At 35.1% G+C, this 21,457-nt stretch overlaps 1 protein-coding gene and 1 long non-coding RNA gene across 2 annotated transcripts; one reads left to right on the top strand and one right to left on the bottom strand.

Annotated features, from left to right (window-relative positions):
* The first annotated feature begins 14,572 nt into the window (after positions 1–14,572).
* On the top strand, positions 14,573–17,045 carry LOC114269768 (uncharacterized). Its single transcript, XM_082876979.1, has 4 exons — positions 14,573–14,626; positions 14,778–14,916; positions 15,204–15,308; positions 15,881–17,045. Exons 2-4 carry the CDS (start codon positions 14,853–14,855, stop codon positions 16,120–16,122), a joined length of 411 nt encoding a protein of 136 aa, XP_082733105.1. The 5' UTR covers positions 14,573–14,626; positions 14,778–14,852; the 3' UTR covers positions 16,123–17,045.
* A 10-nt stretch (positions 17,046–17,055) lies between these two features.
* On the bottom strand, positions 17,056–18,050 carry LOC145794242 (uncharacterized). The gene is made up of 3 exons (XR_014334178.1): positions 17,858–18,050; positions 17,519–17,687; positions 17,056–17,387 (listed from the first exon to the last, which is right to left on the bottom strand). It is a non-coding gene; the product is annotated as an uncharacterized LOC145794242 (long non-coding RNA).
* Between the last annotated feature and the right edge of the window lie 3,407 nt (positions 18,051–21,457).

Genomic DNA, 21,457 nt, shown 5'->3' with positions numbered 1-21,457 from the left:
CTCTCTAGGACTCATCTTCATCATCCTCTACCACTGAGAGGCCCCAACCCCTGATCTGCCTCACTCACCATCACCACCACCAGTGCGGGATAGGAATTGTGGTAGTTGGGACGATCGGAGGTGGCAGAGACTGGTGGTAATGGTGGTGTGAAGAAGGAATGAGATGAGGACATTTTTGGTATAATAAGTTATGTATTGAGTAAAAAATGAGATTTCAAATTTATTAAGTGTGTGTTTTTGAGAAATGATGTACACAAAGAGGATGTGATGTGTGGAAATAGAATTTCCCAAACCACCCCCTTAGACTCGATTAATATTAAGTTTAAAATTTTGATTTGAATTTATGAATTTTTTCTTATTTTTTAGATAGGTAAAGGCTAAAAGCCAAATTACAAAAAGCCCAAGAAAATCATTCTGCAGGAGCAATTGAAGAGAGGAAGTAACGTCTTCCATTCAAACCAGTGGCAATACAGAGTGTAAAGCTAACCTTGCCAAACAGTGAGCGACACAATTCCCCTAGAATTGAATATATGAAAAAAAATTAGTCCTAGTTTTGAATTAATCGAGTATTTTTGGTTTGTTACTTTGGCACACGTCATTACGGCATTGGGGGAATTAAATCACTAAAGAACGGCGCGCTCAAACATTGGAACACGGAACCCTTACAAAAGGCCACACATTATTAAACCGATTCAAATAACACGAGTGACCATTTGATTCAGTGTAACGCGTAGTATGAATTATATTCCAGGTAAAACCAAACACAGAAAAAGAACTGTACTCGCTTTTCTCAGAATTTCTGTTTTACTTTCCCATCCCACCATACCATTCTAGAGAGAGAGAGAGAGAATGGAGGAGGCGAGTCTCATGGTATTGTTGTTATCTGCACTCCTACTACATTCAATCGCTGATGATGGAGCTTTCGACCTTCGCCAACATGTTTCCACTGTTACGAGGTTCTCTCTCTCCCTCTCTCTCTTAATTGTCTTCACCTGCATCGTACGTTGCACCGGTGTAATCAGTTCGGTTCGGTTCAGTTGATATTAAGAATATATTTACTACCGAATTGAACTTTTCGATTTTTATGATTGAGAAATCGATACAGATTGTATGCTACGATTTGGTTTTATTGGTTTTGTCGGTTTGATATAAAAAAGAAATTAATATAAAATTTTAAGGGAGATTGATTAATAAATCCCATATTTTAGACTTTTAATCCATATAGTTCCATATTTTTTATTGTAATTGATTTAATCTTTTTTAATGTGTAATGAGTCATTTACCCACTACATTAGAGTGTCACATTTAAAAAAAATATATTAAGAAGTTTTTTAGTGTCACATCAAGTCCGCTACATTGGAGCATCATATTTGGAAAAAATACATTAAAGAGTTTTTAATTTTTTATAGTGTCATATCATACACGCTACGTTAGAGTGTCACATGTCAAGTTTGGAAAAAGTACACTAATGAATTTTTAATTTTTTTTAATGTTACATTATACATGTCACGTTGTCACATTTAGAAAAAAAATATACTAATGAATTTTTAGTTTTTTTTTTGAAGTGTCACGTCATACTTGTCACGTTGTCATATTTGGGCCACGTTGTCACATTTATGAAAAGTACACTAATAAGTTTTTAATTTTTTTGGGAGTGTCACATCATACCCGCCACATTTTCACATTTGAAAAAAGTATATTAAGGAGTTTTTAATTTTTTTGGAGTGTCACATTATACCTGTCACGTTGTCACATTTAATAAAAGTATACTAAGGAGTTTTTAGGTTGCGTTTAGTAGAGTTTTAGAATTATGATTTAAAAATAGAGTTGTATTTTTAGTTTGTGAGTTTTGGAATTACAATTTGAGTGTAAAAATTTTATTTGGTTGTAAGTTTTGAAAAGAGTTTGAATTGAGTGATGTGAGATATGATATTTGATTCAAAAATTTACAACTCAGAACCAAACACATAACCTAAAATTCTATTGAAAACTTATAAAAAAAATTTTTAAAAAAATCCGAAAATATTTTTTACTTAAAATATAAAAAATAAAAATACTGTTCCAACTAGAGTTCCAGGGGGACATCCGGAAGGATGACTGGGTAAACATGTTTTCAAAAGTGGGTGTGAAATCAATTTTTGAAATCACTAACCAAACACGACACTCAAAGGACGGTGTGAAATTACGTTTCAAGAGCTCCACCAAACACAACCTTAGTTTTTTTTAGTAAAAGATTTAGAGTGTCACATCATACTCGTTATGTTGTCACATTTAAGAAAAGTACATTAAAGAATTTTTTTTTTGGAGCATCACATCATATTCACCATATTGGAGTGTCATATTAATACCTACCACATTGAAGTCTGTCACATTAATAAAAGGGTACAGTCGTCTACCAAAATACTACCAAATCGAAAATAGGACTACACGGAAAGAAACTCTCTACTAATAGAACTTAACAAATCAATAGAAAAAATTTGGGATTAATTGGAGTACTTGTTTGTAAGATAGGACTTATTGGTAAATATCCCAAATGTTAAAAGGTTTTATAGTAGATTATAGAATTTTACAAGAAAATAAATAAAGAAAATATATGAAATTGCTCTGTAAATGTTTTTTTCCCTAATTTTTATCACAAAAGTGTATTTGATTAGTAAGAGTGTAAAAATGGCCGGTGGCCCGAGGTGGGCCTGGCCTATTTAGGCCCGGGCCCAAGCCCAACCCGAGGCCTTGGGCCAGGGCTTGGGCCATCGTTTTGAAGCCCGACCCGGCCCGTGACCCAGCACATCGACCCCCTCAACGCCGACTCAAAAGCCCGGCCCGTCCAAGGCCCAGTGTTATTTCTAATGGAAAATAATAAAATTTTGGTGAAAAAAATAAAAAAATTTGTTTAGGCCTGCCCAAAGCCCAGGCCCAGCGGCTTGCCCAAAGCTCGAACACCCGTGGGCCTAGTTTTTTGGCCCGTGGCCCGGCCTGGCACAATTTTTGGCGGGAGCCCGTAAGGCCCGACATGGGCCGGGCCGGGCCAAAATTACACCCCTATATATTAGTTACTGCTCGTATAATGTTCAAGAAATTATAATATAAATATATTTAAATATAATATTTGATTGGTTCAGTTTGTGTCGGTATAAAAAATTTCAAAACCGAAACAGACCGTATGTTATGAAAAATCGACCGAAAACTAAAATTTCGGTCGGTTTCGATTGGTCGACTTGGTTTTATCGATTTTTCTTACATCACCGGTTGCACGGTCGAATGCTATAATCACATTTTAGGGTTTAGGGCTTGGTTGCGGCAAATCAATTTAAGATCCCGAAAGCTTGACAAGCAAGATTTTGAACTCATTGTTTGGTTACTAAAAAAATTGAGACTACTTTGAAACTTGTATTTGGAATAATAGATGATTTTTGTTTTCTTGGTCCCCAAATAAAGAAGATTTCAAAATAAAAATCTAGCTTATTGTTTTGAACACACAAAAAAATATATATATTGATCAATTTATTTCAGACTCTATAGTCGTTTGTGTTTTATAGGAATTATTATGTATAAACGTATCCGAAGAAGATAAGAAAATGTCACACTAAACAGATGTTTTTTTAAAAAATTATTATTACTATCTGATTAATGGAAATGTTTGACTGATTACTTGTTTTTATTAAATTCTTTTGGCTTGGCAGGTATGGTGTTGTCAACAACATAACTGACAATTCGTTTGTACCTTCTAACATTCCAGACCAATGTACTCCTATCCATTTGAATCTTGTGGTAATTCTCATTTTAGAAGTTCAAATTGCTTTTGCAAATAATTTATATGATGATATAGTTTGACTTTGTGCATATCCAGGTCAATTGAAAAGTAGTTATAGCACCATGTATCCTATTTTGTTAAGCAATGTGGGTTTCATTTAATAATGTCGGATGAATTTGTTAAGGATGTCTCGACCCGATTCCACTAGGTCAGATCTGGTTCTTGTTGTATGCAGATCTTAGTGTGTATATATATAAATTATGGGTTATTTCAGGGATTAGGGTTATGAAATTAAAGTAATCCATTGTTACAATCAGCTTTGAGAGAGAAATCCACCCTTGTATTTTCTCCTCCTTTTGATTGTAAACCCTCAGCCAGTCTTTGCCTGTGGATGTAGGCTTGTAGCCGAACCACATATGTCTTTGTGTTCTTGTGTGATTGCTGGTCTTAGTTTCTTGTTTTTGTTTGTTCCATCATATCGGAATTTATTCTAGTTATTGTAGACGTGCCACTAAGGTGAGATTTTTGTGGCCATACTGATGCTGACATCAAGGGGTGTACTAAACAAAGTCTTTACATGCTTGATGTTTTGAGAATATATCAATCTTAGGTATTTGAGCAAATAGGTTATGTTTGTTGAAGTTTTCATTCATAGGCCCAATGATTGATGCTCAAATCAGACGGTGTATCAAAAATATTTTAGTTGTGGTTGTTGCTTTGAGAATACTTGTACTGTTTTCTACCATTGACTAACCAAGAACTGCATAATCTAGAATTTTGGAACCTCTGGGCGAGAAGCTGTAAAGGACAATTATCTAGCAGTTGCATATCAAAGTATGACGTAAATTTGTTTCATCAAAGAAAAAAACAAAAAAAATAAAAGACTTAAGTTTGGATTTCTTGTGACCTTTAACATATTAAATCTATATTTCAACATTGAACCATTCTTCATATGGATGTAGAGCCACATGAATCTTTCCAAGTAGGCTGAGACTCATTCTGAATTCCATGTGTTTGTTCAGAATCACCTTCGATCATTTTCTTTAAGAGCTGTGTTTGTGCTTAGCATTTTGAGTTGAGGGGTTTAAATTTGTGACGTGTTGTTTAGCTAACACTTGTGTGTAGTAATTCTCAAGTGCATGTTTGTGTAGTAATTCTTTTCCGCAAATCTTTTTGAGAGAAAGAAACTAATGCAAAGAACATAGAGATTTCCCAATAAAGAAAGATATAAAAAGAAGGGCAAAACAAATAAAAAAGGAAAAAGCCTCCAGAAAAACTAAAGCAGAATAACAGTCCTAAATTCCTCTAGAGTAAATTTTCCCTTATAGATTTTTCGGTTTCATCCTGCTTTGAAAGGAAAATTTTATGTTTTATTGGAGCTCTTACGTTTGCTACAATTCTCAAGTAGAAGCAAGTGGTCAGTCAAAATGCGCTACTTGTTACAATTGTTTTCTTAGCTAGCATGTATGTTCTGGACATTTTAAAAAATATGTATGTCTATGTTTTGGACACTTGAAAATTGGCCACGACTTTGTTGGAAAGCTAAAAATTGTTTGGTTTGTGTTTATGCAATTTGCGAAAACATCTTGTTCCTTGCATATTTTTGTCAAGGTTTCTACAGAGTCTTCCAATGCTGCCATTATGGTTTCTATTGTTTGTGCTATGTTCAGATTGCAATGTTGTGTTATACTGAGTGTTCTATAAAAAAGTATACTTTTCATTAGTCAAAATTTTGGTATCCCAAGTGAGGCACGGAACTCGTGCTCCAACCAAGGAAATGTTAAATGATTTAGCCTTGCGTATGGAAATTCTTCTACAAGATGCAAAAGAGCAGAAGTTGGCTTTGCAGAAAGTTCCTGCCTGGTTTCGGGGATGGAAATCTCCATGGCAAGGGAAGCTCAAGGGTGGTGAATTAATTAGTGAAGGAGAAGATGAACTGTATAATCTGGGGATCAGAACCAGAGACAAGTTTCCACAACTGTTTAATGAGGATTACCACCCGAATGTGTATGCAATAAGGGCAACTCAGGTGGGCCACATTCTACTTTTCCTTCTATTCACTTTTGCAAATAGCTGGCTTAAGTGATGATAATTCATTGCAGGTTTCAGCCAATTGTTCTATCTGTTGCCTCATTACCATAAATGCTGTTTGGATCAAGTTTCCCCTGAAATTGTTTCGATCCATTAAAAGGCTGATTGTATAGCGATCCCGGGTTTACCCTTGTTGTACAGTGATCCGGACATGTGTCCGTGGATGTTGGTAGTTGTTTATTATCTTGTTTGTATCCTCTTTACTTTGTATATTGAGTTATAGGATGTGTTGGGCAGGTTTGTTACAGGTTGGTTGTGTTTGGGAGCCTAGTGCTGCTGCCCAGATTTTTGGACCTTCGCTCGAGCGAGGAGTTGGTCGCTCGAGCGAGAGTTGAGTTCGTGCCTGGTGGATCGAGCCAGAGTGGCTTCGCTCGAGCGAGCGATTGCGTCTGGTTCTGGACCTGAGAGCTGCACTTCTTGGCTCGAGCGAGTTTTCTTCGCTCGAGCGAGAAGTCTGTCGCTCGAGCGTGCTTCTGGTTGCAAACCTGAGGGTTTGAGTTGTTGGCTCGAGCGAGCATTCTTTCGCTCGAGCGCACTTCTGAGTTTTCGGCTCGAGCGAGAACTTCTTGGCTCGAGCGAGAGTTTTCTGTGTCTGGTCGCTCGAGCAACAAAGGCTTCGCTCGAGCGAGCGTGTTTTATATCAGCGGTCAGTAGCGTTTTTGAACATTAGTTTTTCACTTTCTTTTTCTTTCAAACCCTAGATCCGAGACTCTCTCTCTCTAAACCTACACTCTCTCTAAGATTTGATCTCCCTAGAGTGTGAATCTAGCCTAGGGCCTTTGTTAAAAAGATAGAGGGCGTTGAGAGCTTCGACTTAATCTGAAAAAGTTTGGATTTGGAGCACGTTGATCTTCGAGTCTTCATCTCCTTTTTGGCTCAAACTTCGAGGTAGGGATATCCTACTCCTCTCTATGGATTTTGTCTTTAAATTTTAGTATTTTGAGATGTTGGGGTTGGTTTGGTAATTTGGTGAAAGTTTGGGGCTTTTGTGTTATTTACAAAAGTTGGGATTTTATTCATAATAAACCTAGATGCATGTTTGGTATAGAGAAATGGAATAAATGTTGAATCATTGATGAAAATGGGACCTAAGGGTTGAAATGTTAATTATGGAAAATGACCTAATTACATTGTTTGATTAATTGGGATAATTAATTGTGAGAAATGAGGAAATGAAACGAGATTGTTAAGAGTGGAAATGTATGGGGTTAAAGGGTGTAGTTGAATTATTTGTCACTCACCGGAATGAAATGTTGATTGAATATCCATTGTGCATTTATTTTCTGTTTAGAGATAACTGCTTTGGGCTATCGGTGGAGGATAGTCGTGATTGTTGTAGACAATGCATGATGATTAGGCAAACGGAAACTAATCAATGGAATGTGTCATGGAATTTGACGGTTGATAGAATACATTAATTGTATGTATTGAGTGATTGTATATAGAACCAATGTGTTTGTATACGTTATGTGTAGAGGAGGAGATGGGGGATGTACTCCGCGGTTTAGGGGAAGATGGGGGATGTACCTCTAAACCGGATAGTGTTGGGAGAAGATAGGGGATGAACTCCGTAGATACAGCTCATATGCTTGTCTAGAGAAGTGAAGATAGAGCTCATATGCTTATCTTTGTGAAATGTGGATACAGCTTATATGCTTGTCTGTGAATGTGGGATATAGTTTTTATACATATCTGTTGAGAATGTGGATAGAGCTTATATGCCTATCTGTTGAAAAAGGGAAAATGAAAAGTAACTTGGACTCATAAGTCGTATGACATAAATATGTGATTTATGTGAATGTATCAGTGTTAGCCATCTATCAATTGCTAATCTTTTAGTCATTGTTCATGGTTGGTTTAGTGTATTTCTACTGGGCTGTGGCTCACCCTATATGGGAATATCATTTTCAGGTACAGGTAGCATGCCACCTCCAAGGACATAGCTTGGGAGGCTACAGGTGGACATACTTTTGTCGTTTTACTTTTTGATGTATTACATGTAAATTCAAGCCAAGGGCTTAATGTGTAAATGAGTTAGTACTCTTTTGTTGTAACCAAGTGTTAACTTGGAAAGCTGTAAGCCCATAGGGAATTTGCTTTTGTTGTTAACATGTAATACTTTTGTAATGGAACTCTGATAAATGGAAGAATGTGGAACTTTTACATATCAATGCATATCTTTATTGATGGGTTTAATGTTGTTATTTTGAGGGCGTTACAGATTGCATCACACTAACTGTGATATTACATTTTTAAATAAAATTTTCCGTTGCTTTAGAATTGATTATTCTTATACATCTCTTTTTCTTTGCCATGAATCATGAAATGGATTCCTCGGGCATCAGCTAGTGCTGTAGCATTTGGCATGGGGTTGTTAAGTGGGAGGGGAAACCTTGGACCAGGGCACAATTGAGCTTTTGCAGTAACCAGTGAAAGCCGTGCAAGTGATATATTGCTAAGATTCCATGATTGTTGTCAGAACTACAAGGTACATCTCAGCATAGTTTATACCTAAAGAATTACACATAGTTACACACATTGACATATTTTCTCTCAGTCTTATGTAGTTGAGGTTTGCTTTTTTAATTTTCAATTTGGATGCTTGAACTCTAGTAACTTATGACATCTATTGAATGCTCATGAAAACATGGAGGCAACTAGGTAAAGAGTTTCCTCAAAAAGAGTTCTTGGTTACTGTATGTGAGGTTATCATTTGACACTGACCTGAGTTGTCATACATATGGCTTGGTACTATCATTAAGTACGTAGTAGAGTCCTACTGGCTTTTTAAAGCTTTTCATTTGATTTTTTCATGCTGCTGATTTCAAATCACATGATGATGGATATTTTAAATCCTTGTCGGAAACCATTGAATTACTTGATTTACTACTGGTCGTGGTAAAAAAATAGTGGTATTAAACTGCATGCTTAGATGTCGTGGCACGCTAGTGGCATAAACCCATGGGAATCAGCTTCGTAAGTTGGAGCCTTGTACTCTAAATACAGCCTTATTTTTCTATTAAGTTGCATGCTGACACCCAGATGTATAAGCTTATTAAGAAGTGGGTAATGCATCCATGTTAACAAATTGGAATTGGTAAACTCTCAAAAACCACAACTATATGTTTTGGTTACTTAATTACCTTCAAATGTCTTTTCAAGCTTCTCTCATTATTATAGATGGTTTACCCTTAATATATTGGTTTTAACATAGTTATTTGGTGGGTACCTTACTTACCAAATAAACATGTATTGACATTTAAAAGGGAAGTAACCTTAAGTTTTTGGGTGATTCCTTTTTGTTCGGATCTTTATGCATTTTGTACTAGGAAATTGAAATTAAACTTTATACTGCTGGATAATAAGCTTAAGGAACCTATCTTGGATGAAATTTTATACGTTAGCGAGGCATTATGAGCTGAATTTTGTGGAAAACAGTAAACTTATTTTCATTAAAATGAATGTATGAGTAAAGCTCATATATATACAAATACAGTAACTGATGATCTGTTATGATCTGTAACAAACTAACAAACTAATAACAAATCTACTAACTATAATAACTAACTAACTAGATATTTTCTGCAATAGAGGTTGCTTTAACATGCCCTTGCAAACCCATGGGGGAAGACACCATGAGTTTGTCTTTAAGATACTGAAACCGAGAGACAGACAATGGTTTGGTGAAAATGTTGGCCAACTGATCAATGATGGGAACATAATGAAGAGAAAGCCGTTTAGCAAGCACTTGTTCCCGAACAAAATGGCAATCGACCTCTATATGCTTGGACCGGGAATGAAACACCGGGTTGGAGGCCAAAGCAAGAGCAGACAGATTATCGCACCAGATCACAGGCACAGTAGGAGAAGGGACAAACAAGTCAGCAAGTAACATACGGAGCCAACTAACTTCAGCAGCAACATGGGCTACGGCTCGATATTCAGCCTCGGTGGAGGAACGAGAGACAGTGGCCTGTTTCTTGGCAGACCAAGAAACGAGATTGGAACCCAAAAAAACACAATACCCAGATGTGAACTTACGATCAATAGTGTCGCCTGCCCAATTGGAATCAGAAAAAACAAGAAGATCAAAAGTGCTTGGGGTATAGGTAAGACCATGAGAGAGGGTACCCTTAACAAAGCGAAGCAAACGTTTAACAGTAGAGAAATCACCATTGGTAGGTGCATGCATGTGCTGGCAAGCTTGGTTGACAGCCAAAGAGAGGTCAGGACGAGTGATGGTTAAGTATTGTAAAGCCCCAACAAGAGTATGATAGAGAGAAGGATTAGCAAAAGGAAAATCAAAAGTAGGGAAGAGACCAAGTTTAACTGAAATAGGAGATGGGCAAGGCTTACAATCATCCATCCTAGCTTTGTGAAAGATCTCTTGAGCATATTTATGTTGAGAAAGGAAATAATGTGTATCAGAGGTGTGAACAGAGATCCCAAGAAAATAAGACAAATTGCCTAACTCTTTCATAGAGAAAACAAGATGCATTTGAGTAACTAAGGTTTGAATATGAGAAGGATCACTGCCAGTAAGCAAGATATCATCAACATAAACCACTAAAATGGTAATGGAATGAGGGGTTTTGTGAATGAAAAGAGAGGAATCACAATGACTATTATGAAAACCTTGAGAAAGTAAGAAGGTAGAAAATGTAAAATACCAAGCACGGGGGGGCTTGTTTAAGCCCATACAAGGCCTTATGAAGCTTACACACATGAGTAGGAGAGGAAGAATCAACAAAACCAGGAGGTTGGGTCATGAAAACCTCTTCTTCAAGCTTACCATGAAGGAAAGCATTGGATATGTCCAACTGTTTGAGAGGCCAGTGATGATGTAAGGCAAGACAAAGAATAATCCGAATTGTAGGAAGCTTGGCAACAGGACTGAAAGTCTTCTGAAAATCAATACCTTCTTGTTGGAGGTATCCTTTGGCAACAAGACGGGCCTTATATCGAGCAATTGAACCATTAGAGTTGTGTTTAATCTTGAAGACCCATTTACACCCAATTTGATGTTTATGAGAAGGCAAGGGAACTAAGGACCAGGTGTTCTGCTTTTGCAAAGCTCCAAACTCTTCTTGCATAGCCTTAAACCAAACAGGAGAGGTAAGAGCAGCTTGGTAAGTAGGAGGTTCAGAATTAGTATATAAAGAAGAAGAAATACTGAGTGAAGCAGAGGGGCCAGAAGATTTGGACCGAGTGATCATAGGATGAAGATTAGTAGATGAAAAAGGTGGAAGAGGTGGAAGGTCAATGTGTAAGGAGTGAATAGGATAGGAATGTATAGTAGAGGTAGTAGGCTAGGTTGAGAAGAATATAGCCACAGAAGTCAAGACAATAGCAGAAGGCAAGACTACAGCAGGGAAACCCGTAGCTGGAGACTGAGGCTCAGAAGGCAAGACAGTAGCAGAAGGCAAGACAGCAGCAGGTAAACCTGTAGTCGGAGACTGAGAAGGTAAACCTGTAGCTGGAATCTGAGGTAATAGAGAAGAAGAAGGTAAATCAGATGGAGGCAGAGCAGCAGTAAACGGCAGCACTGGAAGTGGAGACTGAGCAGCAGACAGAGAAGACAGAGCTAGCAGCACTGGAATCGGAGACTGAGTGGAATGCTGGGAAGAGGAAACTGTAGCTGGTGCACAAGAACACTGATGAATAGGTGGAGAAGCCTAAAAGAAAGTCTGAATATCTTTCAAGGAGGAAGGTTGAGATAAAGCAGGACAAGAAGAAGAAATATAATTCATAGAGAAAGGAAAAATATGCTCATGAAAAATCACATGACGAGACAAATATTGTTTTCCAGATTTTGGATCAAAGCATCTATATCCCTTAGCAAATGGATGATATCCCAAAAATACACAAGGCACATATCTAGGATGTAGTTTAGATGAACTATATGGTTGAAGCCAAGGAAAACATTGACAGCCAAATACTCTAAGAAAAAAATAATCTGGAATAGCATGAAACAACATTTCATAAGGAGATTTATTAGCCAGAATAGAAGAAGGCATTCGATTAATAAGAAAAGTAGCAGTAGCAACTGCATCAAACCAAAAATGTAATGGAAGAGAAGCATGATGAAGCAAAGCAATGGTAGTTTCAATAATGTGTCTATGCTTGTGCTCAGCCACACCATTCTGAGCGGAGGTGTAGGGACAGGAATGTTGATGAACAATCCCATGATTTAACAGAAAAGCTTGCATTTTATTATTGAAATATTCTGTACCACCATCAGTGCGAAGAACTTGAAGAGAAGTAGAAAATTGCTTTTCAACATAAGATTTGAAATCAACAAATTTAGCAAAGACCTCACTTTTGTAAGCTAAAGGATAGAGCCAAGTAAAGCGGCTAAAATCATCCACAAAAATTACATAAAACTTGAAGCCAGATGTAGATTTATTAAAAGGACCCCAAACATCACTATGAATTAAAGACAAAGGTTGTTTGACAGTTGAATTTGACAATTGAAATGGCAATATATGGCTTTTAGCAATGCAACATTCGGAACAATCAATAGCAGTAGGCTTCATAGGTTTACAAGAAAAATGCTTTTGTTGAGCAGAAAATTTCTGAGAAGAAGGATGGCCTAATCTATGATGCCACATTTCGGCAGAAACATCTTTATTGAAAGCATGAAAATTAGCTTGAGGCACAGCAGAAACATTCTTATTGGAAGCAGGAACATGAGGCACAGCAGAAACATTCTTAATGGAAGCATATGCATGAAAATTAGCATGATACACAGCAGATGAATGAGGTGAATGCAGAGGAGACTGAAAATGATATAAGCCATTAGTGTGGAAACCTTGGTGAAGAATTCTCTTCGTTTTCTTGTCCTGAATCAGAAAAGAAGAAGCATCAAAAATAATGTTGCAATCATTATCTTTGGCAAGTTGATGAACTGAGAGAAGATTAGAGGAAAGAGCAGGAGGATGCAAGATATGATTGAGACGAAAAGAGAAATGAGGTGTAGGTAAAATAACTTGACCAGTGTGACGAATAGGAACAGACTGGCCATTACCAACAGTAATACGATCAATACCTGGATAGTCTTGATAGATATTGAAATTGTTCAAATCATTGGTCATATGATCAGTGGCAGCCGAATCCAAATACCAAGGCATGACAGAGGAAGAGGAGGAAGAAATGGATGAAGTTGGATGAGAAGAAGAAGCCACAAAAGCTTTAGAACTAGACACAACAGACTGGGACGAAGATTGACCAGGAGGTTGATATTGAGCATCCAACCGATGCCAGCAGTCAAATGCTATGTGACCAAAAACACCACAAATTTGACAAACAGATCCATTACGCCCTCTACCTCTGGAAAAGAATCGACCATGGGATTGCTGAGAAAACCGACCTCCTCTACCTCCTTTAGAGAAAAACCGACCTTGTGAACCACAAGAATAACCAGAAGAACCAGTCTGATTTGAATGAAAGCCTCGAGCAGCAGAGAAAGCAACATTAGGTTGCTCAATAGGAGATGATTTTTGTGTTTTGAGTTCAACATGAATTGATTCGGAACAAAGCAAGGCACACAATTCATCCTTGGAAATGCCTTCTGATCATGCTCGAATTGCAGTCTTAAAGGAGTCATACTCTTCGGGAAGGCCATTCAATGTGATTAACACAAGATCTTCATCTTCAATTACACCAAATGCGAGCGCTAATTGATTTGACAATTCCTTGATCTGAGTCAAATACTCCTCCATGGATGCACCTTTCTTGGACACAGTATTCAATTTATTTTTGAGTTGATGAATATGTGACCGAGAAAGAATGGTGAATCTCTTGATTAAGGCATTCCAGACTTCATAACAGTGTTGAAATTGTACAACAGTGGAATAGATTGGAGAAGACAGGGTTGCCGTAAGACAACTGAACAAATGTGCATCTATGAGATCCCACTGAACTCGTGTGGGATTAGAGACGTCAGATCCAGAAGAGTTCTTGATCTGTGCTGGTGGACATGGAATCGATCCATCGACATATCCAATCAAACCAGTGGCTCTTAACATATTTTGGATTTGATTTCTCCAAATCAGAAAATTTGAAGCATCAAGCTTCACTGTTACAAATGAGGATAGATTGGAAATGAGAAGTATCAGATTTGGAGGCAAGATAGTTGAAGAAGATGAAGAAACTGAAGCAAGAGGATCAGCCATTGAATCCAAGAATCAATGCTCGTTAGAGCTTATTAGCTTTGATACCATGTGGAAAACAGTAAACTTATTTTCATTAAAATGAATGTATGAGTAAAGCTCATATATATACAAATACAGTAACTGATGATCTGTTATGATCTGTAACAAACTAACAAACTAATAACAAATCTACTAACTGTAATAACTAACTAACTAGATATTTTCTAGATATTTTCTGCAATAGAGGTTGCTTTAACAAATTTTACAACACATGATACTTCTTTGGTTTTATTGTGTATATCTCTGACTGCAGGCCTATAGAAAAAGTCAGGAGCCTGCCGTTCATAAGCTTAAGGAACCTGCCTTGGATGAAATTACGCATGCATTAGTGAGGTGTTATAATCTGAATTTTACAAGACAAGATACATCTTCTCTCCGGTTTTTGTACAAAAAGGTGATTGTTTCTTTCCTTTCCTTTCTTCTCTTTTATTTTCTTTCTTTCTCTGAGAATTATAAACAGTCTATCTGATTGCGATTCCTTTGTAATTGTTCGTTCAAATTTTCAATTTGGCAGGAAGCATCCTTATTGAATATAACTGATCAAGCGTGTGCTCTGTTCAGTCCATCTGAGGTATGTAGCTTTGGTACTTACATATCATGGGATCCATTGTGTTCCTATAGATGTTATCCACTGATAAGTGCAAATTATGTATGTTATCAGTTCTTGCTTTGTTTCTTGCTCATTATACACTTGCTAACTTGCCAAATATAAACATTTTTAGGTTGTCTTGCTGGAGTGGACATATGATTTGGAGCTGTTCATATTAAAGGGTTATGGTAATGCATTAAACTACCAGATGGGAGTGCCATTGCTTGAGGATGTTGTTCAGTCCATGGAACAAGCTATTATGGCTAAAGAAGGTTAGATAAACCATAACAATTTCATTTTAAATGTCTCATAAGTTTATTAATTCTTTGAATCTTATTGTTGTCATATTATTTTCACTGTGTTTATGGTTATTTGCTATTAATGCTATGGCATGTGTTTCAAAACTAGTTGATTCCCACATTGTAACATCTATTTCAAAACTTATCTAAAAATTAATTGTGCTATAAACTTATAATTGAAGTCTTCATGGCTAATGCTGAGGGAAAAAAAATAAAGGTATCTTCTGTTTGGCTTTAATTTATACCTTCTGTTACTGTAGAAGAACATGCTCCTGGCAGTTATGAAAAGGCAAGACTGCGGTTTGCTCATGCAGAAACCCTGCTTCCATTCTCATGTCTGATTGGGCTCTTTCTTGAAGAATCCGGTGAGTGCTTTCATTGTCATATTTCTAAGAAGTGCAGACACAACAAGGACACGCTAACACGTAAATTTCCAAAAAATGAAGGGCACGATATGTGGGGGACACGTGCAAAATATATAATTTTGTATATTTATTATGTCATATATAAGGATAATTATATATCATATATATGAATATTTCAGCCAAAGATAATAATTTTAACAGTCTAAAGGAGAAGAATATGTATAAATTTGTATTATTTTTGTTTTACCATTGGATTACAAGTAATTTTATTCAAACTTGTAATATGATTCATGTGTGTCCAAGTGTCTGATGAGTGTTGTGTCGTGTCGTGTCGATTCTTAGAAGTGTCCATCCATCTTAGTCATATTTGAATCTCTATATATGATGGCACATGTATGCATTTCTTTTTTTCCTTCTGATTTCTTGTCCTTTTTTTTTCCCTTTGGATCTGGGCAAATCATATATAAGCATTTGATGTAGTATGCCAGCTGTCCCATTGTGTTTCTACTTTACCTGTATGATTTCTGCTTTATGTTGTCTTCTCAGTAAGCAATATTTGTTGAATGTTTCAGATTTTGAAAAAATACAAAAGGAACAACCCTTGCAACTCCCTCCAAAGCCACCTCAGAGAAGAAATTGGAGAGGCAGTGTGGCGGTGCCTTTTGGTGGCAATAATATGATGGTAGTTTATAGTTGTCCAGCTAAGTCTTCAAGCAAGTACTTTGTGCATGTACTGCATAATGAACATCCCGTTCCGATGCTAGTAAGCTTTTGTGGACTAAATTCTTATTCCTCATATTTATTTATTTATTAATTTTCAGTTATTTTTCGATTGATGTTACTGAAGTAGTTGTCTATCATGATTAGCAATTATTATTATTATTATTTATTTTTTTTTATTTTTTGGGGGGGTTTTCATTTTGCTTTTAGTTGTTTGAGGAGCACCCTTTGATGGATCGTAGATGGTTTGATTAGAAATAGCTCACTTCCTATTGCATGTTGGCAAAATATTTGCAACTTATTTAGCTTCAAATTTGAAATTCTATGCTTAAGCAAGTGTACATTGAAAAGTAACGATGTTCGGTAAAAAATTCAGACTTTCAGCTTATTTGCCTTTTCATCGCAAATTGCTAACTTTTTTTAAGCCACAAATTTGTTTTTCTAAATAGGCTAATATGCATGTATGTGTCTAAGACTTTGAAATTTACTATCTCAATCCTAAGTTATTTTCTCTATTAGTTAATTTTTATTGGGTCTCTAATATTTCAACTGTTGTGAAACTTGACATGCCCCATGATGGCTTTCTTTTTATATTTCGAAGCTTTTAATTATGTTTTTTGTTTCCATAAATGGGGCTGTGACAATTCTGATTTCTGTCCGTTCGAAGTTTTCAAAGTATTAATGTTTTATTCGCACTTAAGAATTTACTTGCAAAATTGATGACTTTTCTCTTGTTTGTTGAGAAACTTGCTTTGTTTTTTCTACAGGAAAGAATAGTTGCCCCTCATTTAGAGTACGACTACAATACAATCTGTAATTTGCAGTCGGAAAACCCAGAGCCAATGGCTCTCACCAGTAAGTTATCACAAATGTTTCGTTGGCTCTTCGCACAAAGGTTCTAATTGTTTCCACTCAATTGCTTGTTCTTGTATATGATTAGAGGGATCAAGAAGTTATAAATCTTGTATACAGATTGTCCCAGTGGCTTTTCACTTACCTGTTTCTCTTTTTGTTTAGTTTGATGCGTGAGGATCCTCTAGAGTTTCTTCTCTAGAGTGATCTCCTAGAGTGAACAATCGAAGGGCTGAGATTCTTCCTCGCCAAAACGACGTCATTTTGGCGTGAAATTTGAAAAAAAAAAAAAACAAAAAAAAAACTCAGATTTGTCTCTATTCTCTTCTTTTTCTTTCCTCAAGATACTTTTGCTTCCTTATTTCAAAAAATATCTTCATGGAGTATCGATTGTCATCGACTTTTGTGAAACCAGAGAGGTACTTCTCAACCTCATCCCAGTTTCCATTGTGCACCTCATCCTCAAAATACTTCATGTTAAAGATAAACCCAGATTCTTGTTCAAGCCTAAGTATTAAGAGGACCCATTTAAGGTAAAAAAGATCAATAAATAATTACCAAAAAAAAAACTAGGAAAACTCATATGACAAATAAACAAACAAGTTGTATGCACATAAGTTCAATACAAAATCACCTACTTGTGAACAGTCTCTTTGAACTTTTCTTCATCTAGGAACTGTAAGATCAAGAACACAAGCTCTCTACTGAGAGATGTCATTGTAAGCACTCCGACTGTGAATCCAGATGAGCAAAACTTAGCTAAAATAAGCAGATCTGCAAACCCCTCTTCCCCAAAAACAAAAAAATCTGGGATATATATATACATATAAATAAATAACCAAAAAAAACCCAGGTCAGATAGAGGCTCTATTAATTTTATAATATAACTTATTTATTTTCCCAACAATGAATTGAAGTAAATATAAATTAAAATAGCAAGAAAAATCAAAATCTAAAAATTTGAAAACTTTACTTACCCAGTACTTAGATCATTAAAGTGATCTTCAATTTAACACACACAACTACATTTAGTTTGAGCATATACACCGACAAAACATGAAACCCAGAACCAGTTGGTAAAAAGTGAAGAAAACAAAAATTAGGGTTTTTTTTTTAAAGAGAATCAAAGACACAAAAGCAGCTTTAAAACTGAGGGAATCAGAGATGCAAAAGAAGATTAAATCAACACAAGCATGATTCAGTTTCTTTAAGACAGAATCAAAGACGATGGAGATCAGCAGACATAGAGATCGGCGAAGGAGATTGTTTAGCTCGTCGACGGATCGAAGACGAAGGCAACGATAGAAACTCTTCCAGATTTCCGCGGCAGCTGTGGAGCCATCTCGGCGACGTTCAACTGGGTTTCATTTGATTCAACTGGGTTTTGGGGAAAGAAAAATAAGAAAACAGAGACAAATCTGAGTTTTTTTTTTTTTTTTTTTTTTTTTCAAATTTCACGCCAAAACGACGTCGTTTTGGCGAGGAAGAATCTCAGCCCTTCGATTGTTCACTCTAGGAGATCACTCTAGAGAAGAAATTCTAGAGGAAGAGGGGAGCCAGGAAATTAAGTTAGAGAGGGCACTTAATAATCATAATTTTTTATTTTAAAAAAAATCACGATCAACATTAAGATGATAATAATTTTATGAGCTGAATTTAAGCATAAGAAATTAAAAATCATTATTAATAAGAACAAATCAAAATTCTATAATAGTGTGTAATAGCTCGGTGTGGGATAGTAATGTAAGTTTGTAATTTGAGCACAAAAAACTTATGGATCAAAATTCCTAATTTTAGAAAATAAAAACACATCATTTATAGTACAAATTATCATAAAATCTATTTAATTTTTATTTGATAGAAAATATTAGAGAGATGATATTGCTTATAAATGGTGTTTTGAATGGAAATTATAAAATAGTCTTAAAGTACTATATGGCATTGCCTATGTGATGCTCAAAGTATAAGAAATCACAAATCACACTAAGTAGTTCGCCAACTACCTCAAAATAATGAGTTAATTATATTCAATTCATAAGATTTCTCACTATAATATTGGTTTAGACTACTACAAAAACAATACCACATAGTGCTCTCAAAGTATTAAATAACTACTTATTGTAAACAATGCAATAAATCTTTAACCAAAGAACATGTTAAGAAAAAAAAAAATACATTTTGTATATGACCACAAAACAAAAATAAAATAAAAAAAGATTAATGCTTCAAAAAAAAAAAAGTTCAAAATTGAGGGGGGGCACGTGACCCCCCTCGGCCTTCTTTGGCTCCGCCCCTGGGTTGAAGTATTGTGGACGAAAAGTGATATGACTTAAATAAAATAATGTGTTAAAATAGCATTTGCTATTTAGCACAAGCGAAATAAAATCTTAATTGTCTATCTATTATTATTATTATTATTATTATTATTATTATTATTATTATTATTATTATTATTACTATTATTAAAGTGTGAAGGACCTGCCATGTTTTTTAATTTTTTTAAATTCTAATTTTACATTCTCAAATTTATTATATTTTGTAAAAGTTATGAAGAGCCTTATATAAACTAACTATTTCTTTATTTTTGGAGTTGAATACTCAAAAATGATATATTTGCTTTTAAGAGTCATATATAAATATAAACAAACCGTCTTCTTTCTTATCAAAAAGAAAAATAAAATAAAAATTCATCTCCCTATTTTTTAAATTGATGATGATTGAAGAATAAAAAAAAAATTACTCTTTCTTATTTCATGTATCTGCTTTTATATTGATATACATAATATCTATAATTGTCCATTGTTCAAATCTAGATAGAGGAAAGCACTGCGTTTTTAAAACAGAGATTTGTACTGCATCTCTAAAATACACTTTCTTTTTGTTTAAATTATAATTATGAACTATAATATTTTACATGATATTTTAATAACTAAGGTATGATGTCAAAATTTTAAATAAGAACCACTTTCGTTGGTTTTATTTTTAAATCTATTCTTCAGTTTTTAATTTTTCATATTTTCTCAGTTTTTGTGATTAAAGATACTAGAATTGCTTCATATTTTATATTTAAATTATACTTTTACATGAAAATCTAATATCTAATAATCTAAATAGAATTAAAAAGTAAATTATTGATAAAAAAATTATAAATTCAAACATGTATTGATTTTTTTTATTATATATATATATATATATTTGTTATTATTATTATTATTATTTAATATTAATAATATTTTTTCCAAAAAAATATACAACAAATTATTTTCTAAGTATATTTAGTTAAGTGAATCTAAATCTAAACCCTCTAACCTAATTCACTAAGGTATTCACTCATTTTTTTCAAAATGATACATTTTCAATGTATAAATATGAAACAAAGTTCAATGCAAGATATATAAGTAATTGGTTTCAATTAACCTAATCCTCGTGTAATTTCTATAACAATCAAAGTTATCTTCTACCGATAGTCCAAAATAGATATCTCTATACAAAAGATAAATCTCCAAGCAACAGATATAATTTTTAAAATCTCAACAGAGAAGTGATAATACATATTTAACTTCACTCTCATCATCAACAAGTACATTCATATTATTATTTTGAAAGTTCAACATCCTTCCATTTTTTCTTAGTTCCAAACCAATGATTTCTAAGATTTCTAACAAAACATCTATTCCTTTCAAAACACATTTAAACGAGAGATTTTCAAAATTTCACCACAACTTAATAATATACTCATTTCCACAACATTTCCCAAGAATCCATTTGAAAACCTCACTTTTATACTCCCAAAATCAAATCCTAAATCAAACCCACAACTCCCAAATCACTATACTTTCAAGGAACACATAACAATGTTAAGAATCATACAAAAAGGTTGAAAAAAAAATCTCTATCTCAAGATTAGAATGAGAAAAGAACAAGAGCCAAAGTTTGATGGAGTCGAAAACTAGAACTTTTTCAATTAGAATGTTCACCTCTACGAGCTCTACACTTTTTCCCAAGGAGCTACGGCGGTGTGACCGATTTGAGTGTATAAGAGTGTTTAGACAAGAACTAGAGAGAAAGAGAGAGAGTGAAAAAATTTGATAAAGTTATTTTTTAGAGAGAGAGAGAGAGAGATAGAGACTAGAAAGTGAAAAAAAAAAGTCTTTTCCTCGTACTGAGATACGCACAGACTGCTCGAATGATCAAAATACCGCTCAAACGTCAGATACAAAGAACTGCTCGAATAACCAAAATATGGCTCAAGTGCACAATGATCTCCTCTTAGAAGTTCAGACTGGAAAGAGACCGCTCAAGCATTAGACATAGAATACCGCTTGAGCTACCAATCCATGGCTCTAGCGAAGAACACCCCACTCCCAAAAGTTTAGACTGCAAGTATAGATACTGGGAGGAACCAAAGACCACTCGAGCGAACTCAATAACAAATAGACAGAAATTCACTTTACTCTCTTATAGTTTAACCCAAGTGCGGATTGTCTCCTGACATTATGAAATAACCACATAACCCTCATGTGGTTTATAGACTACACTGTTAACTTTTCCGTCCAAGATAACAGGTTATGAAAGCC

This window comes from Camellia sinensis, chromosome 1 (genome assembly GCF_055761805.1).
Source record: "Camellia sinensis isolate YWXY chromosome 1, ASM5576180v1, whole genome shotgun sequence".
NCBI classification, from domain to species: domain Eukaryota; kingdom Viridiplantae; phylum Streptophyta; class Magnoliopsida; order Ericales; family Theaceae; genus Camellia; species Camellia sinensis.
The sequence above is the reverse complement of the archived record's forward strand: the minus strand, read 5'-3'. Positions and strand labels throughout refer to the sequence as shown.